General features: G+C 58.3%; 1 protein-coding gene across 1 annotated transcript; it reads right to left on the reverse strand.

The window, feature by feature from the left end:
• Window positions 1-416: 416 nt before the first annotated feature.
• Window positions 417-6366, reverse strand: PREB (prolactin regulatory element binding). Its single transcript, XM_081188728.1, has 9 exons — window positions 6173-6366; window positions 5099-5315; window positions 4516-4736; window positions 4338-4418; window positions 3231-3355; window positions 2976-3149; window positions 1895-1967; window positions 958-1108; window positions 417-865 (listed from the first exon to the last, which is right to left on the reverse strand). The coding sequence occupies exons 1-9, from the start codon at window positions 6305-6307 to the stop codon at window positions 771-773; spliced, it is 1272 nt and encodes a 423-aa protein (XP_081044854.1). The 5' UTR covers window positions 6308-6366; the 3' UTR covers window positions 417-770.
• Between the last annotated feature and the right edge of the window lie 3220 nt (window positions 6367-9586).

A 9586-nucleotide genomic window follows, 5' to 3' on the forward strand; every position in this document is an offset into this window, starting at 1 on the left:
GGAGTTGAGCAAGAGGAAGGAGGTCAGCTTACAGCTTAGGGGAATTTTTAGCGGCTTAGTTGGGTCATCGCATAAGTCGTGGGTCATCTAAGTCCAACCCACTGCAAGGAGAGAATCTGAGCTCTGATCAGCATTTCCGCAGCCTGATGGCACATGCAACCCCTAAAAAGCGCATGTACCCACAAAAGGCACAAGCCCCCTGCTCCCCTCTTTCTTGTGCCCCGACACCCTTGGGCACAAGGCCAGGTGGGGGCTGCCAGGCTGCAGCCATTTACTAGAGTGGGGAAAGGGTCCCATGCGGCAGACCACCGCCACTGCTCCAAGTCCTGGCGCAGAACAGCCCCTCGCGCACCTGCGGGGTGCTCCAGCCCCGCCCCAGCCAGGAGGGGACAGACGAGGCAGGCAGGGAGCAGAGCTCTGGCTCCATCATCTCGTTTAATGGCAACTTGCAAGACCCCCGTCGTGGGGCTGGGAGGGGCCTCGCTTGCCCAGCGCAGCCGAGGCTGGAATGTTTCAACGTGGCAGTCCAAAAACGGAGGAGTGGGGCTGCCCCACCCCGTAGTCACCAGCGGGGGGGACGGGGGACGAGGAGAGTTCATGCCCCACCCCAAGACTTCATCTGTGGGGGTTCTGCCCCCCTGGCTCAGCCAAGCACACCTGTCCGCAGGCTCTGAGGGGGCAGCCTTCGCCCCGGACCCCGGGGCCTTCTGCAGTCTGTGGGATGAGGAAGGGGTGGGCGCCCCCCAGCGCAGGAAGGGCAGAGCCGAGGCCTAGAGGAAGCCGGGGAAGGCCAGCTGGAGCAGCAGGACCGAGGCCACGACGAGTGCAGCGCACAAGAGCAGCATCAGCCACACGGGGAAGCTCCCTGCGGGGAGAGAGGGGAGACGACTGAGCAAAGCAGGGGAGGGCCCCCCCAAGCCCCCCTGTGGCAGGGCAGGGACCCCACCCCCGACCTACGTCGGCAAGGGATCCGGTGCAGGTGGCAGCGGCTGTCCACGGCCACGCTGAGCAGGGCCGCCTCGTTGTCCCGGAGCAGGTCAGGGGTGTCCGGCAGGAAAGCCAACGCCGTCACCACAATGCCGTGCGCCTCTCGCACGTAGTACAGCCTCTGCGGGAGAGAAGAAGAGCCGGCCGGGTCAGGCCAGGGGCCCCTCACGCCCCACATCCTGTCCTCACTGTCGCCAACCATATTCCCCAGTGGGAAACACATGAGAGGATCCGAGTGCGAGAGCTACTTTCCAGTAGTTTCCAGAAACTGGAATCAAATTGATTCCAAGCCAAAGGCCAGCTGGAACAACTCTGTCTTACAGGCCCTGTGGAAAGAAATCAGACCCCGCAGGGCCCTGGTCTCATGAGGCAGAGCATTCCACCAGGCCGGGGCCAGTGCTGAAAAGGCCCTGGCTCTGGTTGAGGCTAATCTGACTTCCTTAGGGCCCGGGACCTCTAGGGTGTTGCTATTTATGGACCTCAAGGTCCTCCGTGTGGCATATTGGGAGAGGCGAACCCCTAGGTATGAGGGTCCTAGGCCTCACGTGAAGGTCTTCCAGAGAGGGAGTGGGGGGTGGAGGAACAGCGATGGGGATCTCAGGATCCGCACTTGTTCCCCGATGCCATTTAGGCCCCCAGCCCTTGGAGGGAGGCGGCTGGCCATGCCTGCAGCATGCCCCACCCCTCAGGCTCAGCCCCACCCCTGCCCAGCCGGCTGGGGGGGGCTTTTCTTTTCTGACACCAGCACCGCACGGTGGATCCCTCCCAGCTGGACTCCAGCCCTCTCTGTGCTCCAGCCCCAGGACCTGCCCAGGGCCTTTGCTGGCTCTCTCCTGCCCTTGGGCTAGCAGTGTCAGGCTGCCCACGAGGCCAGGAGCCGCCTGGGAAGGAGCGGGAAGTTGCCTACCTGCAAGGAGAAGGCCACGAAGATGGCCACGGAGCCCGTGACGGTGCCCAGCCCCAGGAATGTGCCCGTGTCACTGCAAGCACAGACAGACAGCCATCAGCTTCAGAACAAGGCAGGCAGGTTTGTGGGGGACCCCACCCCAAAATTGCACAGGAAATATAAAGGCGGCATAAAACACATAACAAAAACAGGAGAGCGGGAGCATTGGCACATCTTCAGAAATCTTACGTCAGGGGGAGGCAAAGTCATTGCAAATGCAAAAACAAGCTGGACCTCAACGGGGAGAAGATCGTGCAAGGCAAATTGTTCTGGCGTTTTCAGACAGGTGCTCTTTGCGTGATCCGGAGGCAGATAAAATAATCTCCCTTTAACCTACAGCAAACGTGGGTTGTGGGTGCTTGCAGTGTCGCAAGGGCTCTGACGCCAGGCCCGCCAGGCTACATTGCGCAACGGCTTCTTGGGCTGCGCTTCTGTTTGCCTTACAGCAATCGGCAAGTATCTCAAAAGTTCTTTAGCGTATATACGGAGAGCCCTTTCAAGGCCAGACACATCTCACCCCCAGAGCGCATGAAGAACCCCTCATTGGAGGTGTTTACGCAGAGGTCGGAGGACCAGCCACCAGGGACCCTTTAGTTGTGGTTTTAGAAGATATCTAAAGGCAGCCCTGTTTAGGGAAGCTTTTAATGTTTAATAGGTTATTGTATTTTAGTGTTTTGTTGGAAGCCGCCCAGAGTGGCTGGGGGGGACCCAGCCAGATGGGCGGGGTATTAATAATAAATTATTATTATATTATTATTATTATTATTTAGCCCAACCCAGCAAGGCAGGAATCTCAACTACAGCATCCACCTGGGATTAAAGGAGAAAGGGCTCAACCCAAGGCGGCGCAGTCTGCAGGCAGCCGGGAGCTTCAGTATCAGTCTTGCTCCAGCAGCCGGCCAAGGGGACCGGCCCTCTTCCGACGCCATCAGATTCCAACCCCCAACAGCCAGCAAGGCCAGTGATTAGGGACAGGGGGAGTGGAGCCCCTCAGTGCCGGGAGGACCCCGAAAGGAGGAAAGTGAGAGAGGCGTGGCCCTACCTGACGGAGAGGCAGGAGACGACCTCGTTGCCGCAGGGCCTGGTGAGCAGCGGCAGGAAGCTGTGCCCGTCCCACTTGGTGATGTAGCAGGGGGGCGGGCGCCGCTCCCGCTTGTAGGGGATCTGCACCGTGTAGAGACGCAGCGCCTGTGCCTGGTCCTCCACCGTCCCGAACCTGCGCCAGAAGGGGGAGGAGGCGTCAGGGGACGGACAGCCCACGCAGGGGCCCCGCCTGCCCCCCTGCCCAGCCCGTTACCTGCAGGCCTGGTAGCGGTAGGCCTTTTCCGGGATGCCCGGGAGGTTCTCGTTCCAGTGGAGCCCCGTCACCATCTGGTCCCGCTGCCAGACGCAGCACTGGAAGTCCCGGCCCACCGTCACCACCTGCGGAGGGGCGAGAGGGCGGGGCTCAGGGAGGGCGAGGGACCCCTCCCGGGTCCGTCGCTTTCCTGGCTGGAGGAAGACGGAAGGCAAAGCGACGGCTGCTTCCTGCCTTTGCTCCCTTCTGCACCCAGCCTTGGGAGACTTGAAAGGTCTGGATTGGAACTCAGAGCTTCATTTCCACAAGCCGGGACTTTGCCCCAGGGGGAGCATTTTGCAAGAAGCCCAATGGCCTCACGGAAGGGCTGGAAAAGGCCTAGCGACCCAACGGCGGAGGGGACCCCGTGGGCTCAGAACCGCGCGTTCATTTTGCTCCCTGGGCCTGGCTGTGCAGCGCAGACCCACTGCCTGCCCCACTTTTTAAAAGGGGCCGTTTGCTTTGAGCCCCTGGGCTGAGAGACAAGGAGAGACAAGGAGGCAAAGCCCTCCCCAACCAAAATAAAAAACACATTTCCTTGACATACGAAGAGCCCGGCTGCTAGATTTGGCCCTGCATCCTGGTCACAGAGCGGCCGATCGGAAGTCCCCCTGGGAACCCAGTGAGCAGGATCTGAGCGCATGACCTCTCCACCCTCCTGGGGTTCCCAGAAGCGTCACTGGCTGCGACTGGGGGGGGGGGCACAGCACAGCCAGGAGCCGCCAACAGGCCTTTTCTCCATGAACTGGTCAAATCCATTGCTCCACTTGCCTTTCTGGGGGTCTCTGGAGCCCCCCTCCCTTGCTCCAGGAAGCAATATGCTGGAGACCCCTCTGCACAGTCACAAGAGGAACAAGCCTCTAGCCCCACGGACACCCCAAGGGCACCTGCCTTGGCATCGCCCATCTCCCTCCTCCTGCTCTCTCTGGGTCTCTGAACCCAGACAGCAAAGGCGCCTCTTCCCTTTGTAAGTGAGTGACTCTTCCAAGGACCACCAGGGTGGGGATCTCGGGTGCTTCTGCGCTGCCCCCCAAAAGACCCCCAGGGACCAGACCAGCACCCCCTCACCTTGTTGTCTGGGCTCAGCGCTATGTCCTCAATCTCCCCGTTGTGAGCCTGGAACTCCAGGGATTTCTTCATGCTGGGGAACTGCAGACAAAAGGAGATATTTGGCCCCCCTGGCACCAGAGCACCCCCTCTTGCCCTCCCCACCATCACAGCACCCGTTCAGGCGCCCTCCTCTTACCTCCCAGACGCGCAAGAAGCCGTCCACGCCCCCCGTGGCCAGGAGAGTGTGGTCGTGGTTGAAGCAGACGGCCTTCTGCAGGGCGTCTGGGCTGGTGTCCGTCTGGACGCAGTGCAGCGTCTCCACGGCCACCTCACTCGTCTCGCTGCGCAGGCCGCCGTTGCTGCCCGACCCGCTGGGGGTGGGGGCCTTGCGCCTGCGGGGGCCCTTGTCGCCAGCACCTGGGGGCGCAACGGAAGAGATTGAGGGGTGTGGCCAACGCTGCCCGCTCGACGCCCACCATGCCCCTTCCCTCAGGGGAGACGGAGCAAGACTGCAATGGAGGACGCCCCAAGCTGGCATTCCGGAAGGGACCCAAACCAAGAAAGGAGATTCCAGGGAAATATCAGAAAGAACTTTCTCCCCTGGAACCGATTTTGCTTCCTTGGAGGTTTATAAACAGAGACCAAACGGGATCTTTGAGCTGCGATTCCTGCGTGGCAGGCGGTTGGGCTAGATGTCCCTTGGGGATCCCTTCCCACTCTACCGTCAGCCCCACCAGCGGATCCCCCTCTGCCCCTCTCTCCAGGGGGCCGGCCCCCACCTGCATGGTCGGGAGCCCCTTCGGCCCCCGCCTCTTCCGCTTTCTTCCCACTGGGCTTCTGCAGGCGGAAGCTGAGGATGTGGCAGGAGGCGTCCTGTCCGGCCGCGATGAGGTCCCCGGCCAGCGCCATGGTCATGGTGGCACGGGTCTCCGTGTCGTGGGCATGGAGCAGCGAGGCGCACAGCTCCCCCCCTCGCCAGTCCAGCTGCAGGAAATGCTGGGGGGGGGAGAGAGAAAAGAGAGGGGGGCAGGTCAGCCATTGCTAAGAAGATTAACCCCTTCGTGCATCCCCCCCCCCGGGGACAGGGCTCCCCCTCTTTCCCCCTCGCCTGGGGGCGCTTCCAGTCCCTCCTCCCCCTCGGGCCAAGGGGAGCACCCAAGGGTGCCAAGGGGGGGAAAGGAGAGGGGGGGAGGTCAGCCATTGCTAAGAAGATTAACCCCTTTGTGCATCCCCCCCCCCCGGGGACAGGGCTCCCCCTCCTCCCCCGGGCCCTGGGGGGGTCTTCCAGGCCCTCCTCCCCCTCGCCCACGGTGCCAAGGGGGAACCCAAGGGTGCCAAGGAGGGGGGGGCAGGCCAGCCATTGCTCAGAAGATTAACCCCTTCGTGCACCCCCCCCCCGGAGACCGGGCTCCCCCTCTTCCCCCTCGCCCCCTCCCGTGCCAAGGGGCACCCAAGGGTGCCAAGGGGGATGAAGAGGGGGGGCAGGTCAGCCATTGCTCAGAAGATTAACCCCTTCGTGCCTCCCCCCCCCCCCGGACAGGGCTCTCCCTCTTCCCCAGGCCCTCCTCCCCCTCGCCCACGGTGCCAAGGGGGAACCCAAGGGTGCCAAGGAGGGGGGGCAGGTCAGGCATTGCTCAGAAGATTAACCCCTTCGCGCCTTCCTTCCCCCCCCGGGGACAGGGGTCCCCCTCTTCCCCCTCGCCCCCCCCCGTGCCAAGGGGCACCCAAGGGTGCCAAGGGGGATGAAGAGGGGGGCAGGTCAGCCATTGCTCAGAAGATTAACCCCTTCGCGCCTTCCTTCCCCCCCCCGGGGACCGGGCTCCCCCTCTCCCCCCGCCCCCCCGCGCCCTCACCAGCCCGTTCTTGATGCCCGTCTTGGCCGCGCCTCCTCCGCCCGCGACGAGCGCCAGGCGGGCCCCGCGGTGCACGCGCAGGGCGTAGAGCGGGAAGGGCGCCCGGTAGAGCTCCGGGGGCCGCCGGGGGGCCATGGCGGGCGGGTCAAAGGTCAGCTCATGCCCCCCCTCCTCCTCCTCTTCCTCCTCCGCAGCCCCGCTCGCTCTGCTCCCGAGTGGGCATGCGCGGACTCCCGGCCCACGTCAGCGCCCAGCCCGGCCGGCGAGAGAGGCGTCGCGCGTCGCGCGTCATCCCCGTCGCGCGGCGCGCCATCTTTGGGAAGGGCGGAAGCCCGGAGTCTTAAAGAGACAGCCGCCTCCGAGATGCTGCGCCTGCGCGCGATCCTGAGGTAGTGGCAGGTTCAAAAGTCTTGCCTGGGGCCGACCCGCGGCTGCTGCTTCTCCTGGGTCCCAGCCAGGCCCGGATTGAGGTCTGATGGGGCCCTCGGCTCCTGAAGGGAATGGGGCCCTTTCTCGGTCCAGCTGCCCTTGGTGCTGAATGCATGCTCGATGCTCATTGATGGACCTCATAGGCATCTCAAGCCATGTGCACATCTTTCTATTGTAGCAGGAACCCCCCCACCCCAATCATTCAGTTTGTACAAACTTCACACACTCACACTCACACACTACATATGCCACACTTCTGTTATAAATTCATAGAAAAATCAACCATACATCGGATTTGCACTGTTCCATTTTTATTTTACTCCATATGACAAGGACTATCAAAGGGGGGTGGCTTGGTTCTGGTCAGCCATAATCCCTTCACCATCCCAGCACATCCACAGGAGCCCTGCCCAGTTGCTATGTCAACCCTGATAATCCCAGACAGAAGACCATCAAGATCACAAAGAACTTGCTTATGGGAGTGGATTCAGCATGGACTGAAACAAAGGACAATGATCAGATCTTCCCTCTGGGGGCAGGAAACTGCCAACTCCCCTCTATCACCTGGAAATGACTCATGGGGAAGGGGAAAGGGGGAACCAGCCAGGTGACAGGACACTCAGGTTACCACCACAACTCCTCCCTCAACCCCTCCTTTCTGTAATGTATGCATGATGTTTCTGGGGGTGGGCTTGACCTAGAGGATGGGAATTTCAAAAGTTTTTATAAGGTCTTGCACACCATCTTTCTGGGTCTTTCCTCTCTCCTGCAAGTGAGGGGAACACCCTGTTGCAACAGTTCAATAAAGGCCAAGCCTACAGGCTGCTGTTTTGCTCCAAGTTATCCTGGTTGGTGTCTTTGTTTTTGTCCAAGGGAGCCCTCGGATTTTTCCGGTAACACTATGCAACCAGTCCATGCAAATGTCGGCAGCCTATACAAAGAAAGGAGCAAACCAGGGATCTTTTATGGAGCAGGCGAGCAGGCGGGGGCCATGACTTACATCACAGGAGCCTGCACAGCACAAAACACTGTTGCTGTATGTAGGTTTTATTTCATTTGTTTTTTATCTTACATTTTGGAAATGTATATCCAGTTTTTTTCCTTTAATATTTTTTTTGGGGGGGCAAAAGAATGGAGCCCTAAGCTATAGTTTGTTTAGCCTATACAGTGGTACCTCAGGTTAAGTAATTTGTTCTGGAGGTCCGTTCTTAACCTGAAACTGTTCTTAACCTGAAGCACCACTTTAGCTAATGGGGCCTCCCGCTGCCGGAGCACAATTTCTGTTCTCATCCTGAAGCAAAGTTCTTAACCCGAGGTACTATTTCTGGGTTAGCGGAGTCTGTAACCTGAAGCGTCTGTAACCTGAGGTACCACTGTATGTAAATCCAGCCCTGGTCCCAGCTCTGGCCAGGAGTGAAGCAGCCGCAGCAGCAGCAGCTGCCCTCCTGCCTCCCTCGGCCCTTTCTTCCCTCCCCCCCCGGGGGGGAGCACAGCTGCACCGCCACTTTTTGATCAAAAGCTCCTGGGGAGCAGAGACTTAGGAAGAGAAGTGGCCCATCTGGTCCCACAAAGACCCCAAAGATCCTAGGAACCAAGCTAGACTGCCTCTGGACCTGGAGGTTCCAGAAGAACAGAAGGCGAGACTGCTGGATCAGGCCCAAGGATCAGGCCATCTCGTCCAACATCCTGGTCTCACAGCGGCTGAGGAGAAAACCAGCAACCAGGATTCGAACGCAAGCACCATTCTCCCCTCCTCTTGTCTCCAGGAACTGGGATCCAGAAGCCTTGCTTCCTCGATGATCTACAGGTGGTACATGACCCCAGTCAAGCTAGCAAAAATCTACCATTTGCCTGACAATAAGTGTTGGAAATGTAAGGAAACTGAAGGTACCTTCTATCACCTTTGGTGGACGTGCCCGAAGATTAAGGCTTTCTGGGAAATGATATATAATGAAATGAAAAAGGTGCTTAAATGTACTTTTCCCAAAAAACCAGAGGCCTTTCTCTTGGGCATTGTCGGCCAATTGGTGCCAAAGAGGGACGGAACTTTTTTTATGTACGCTACAACAGCAGCAAGAATACTCATCGCAAAGCATTGGAAGACACAAGATCTACCCACTCTGGAAGAATGGCAGATGAAAGTGATGGACTATATGACATTGGCCGAGATGACAGGCAGAATCCGTGACCAAGGAAAAGAGACGGCGGAAGAAGAATGGAAGAAATTTAAAGGTTATCTTAAGAAATATTATAAAATTAATGAATGCTAAAATGTCGAGGTTTTAGGGGGGAAAGGGGATTACAGCTGTAAAAGATTAAGTAAAAGATAAGGGGAAATAAGGGGGAAATTTGATAAAATTAAGGGCTAGGATTTGCTTAAACAAGTTTGGAAATTGGGATGTAGAAAGGGGAGGTACGGGGAAGTCGGTGAAGGAAGGTTTAAGAAAAGAGGATATGAAATTATACATGTTTGTTTGTGTGTTTGTTTGTTTGTATTGTTTATGTTTGTGTTTATAAAAACTGTGAAAAACCAATAAAAATTTTATATAAAAAAAGAAGAAGCGTTGCTTCCTCAACTGTGGAGACAGAGCAGGGCCGTCCTGACTAGTAGCCATCGAAAGCTCCTCCTGCGTGGATTTGTCCCATCCTCTTTTCAAGCCATCCAGGTCGGTGGCCACCAGTGCTTCCTGTGGGAGGGAGTTCCACAGTCTAACACTGCGCTGTGTGAAGAAGATGGGCCAAACAGGAGACAAAGCAACTCTGGGAGCTAACAGAATTTGTTGTAAACCTCTTTTCAACACAATACCTTTGCTGCCTCCAAAGCTGTGGACAGGGACCAGCTGCACACTGTGCTTGCGATCTCTCAGTGAAAAGAAATGAAATGGACTACTACTACTCGGACTACTGCAATGCGCTCTACGTGGGGCTACCTTTGAAGGTGACCCGGAAACTACAACTAATCCAGAATGCGGCAGTAAGACTGGT

This window comes from Podarcis bocagei, assembly GCF_964188305.1.
Source record: "Podarcis bocagei genome assembly, chromosome: 3".
NCBI classification, from domain to species: domain Eukaryota; kingdom Metazoa; phylum Chordata; class Lepidosauria; order Squamata; family Lacertidae; genus Podarcis; species Podarcis bocagei.

Coding starts and splice junctions, on each gene's coding strand:
- PREB (XM_081188728.1), bottom strand. CDS start 6,307: ATGGCCCCCCGGCGGCCCCCGGAGCTCTACCGGGCGCCCTTCCCGCTC. Junction 1,109..1,894: donor TCGTGGCCTTCTCCTTGCAG/GTAGGCAACTTC, acceptor TCTCTCCCGCAG/AGGCTGTACTACGTGCGAGA. Junction 866..957: donor GCACCGGATCCCTTGCCGAC/GTAGGTCGGGGG, acceptor CTCTCCCCGCAG/GGAGCTTCCCCGTGTGGCTG.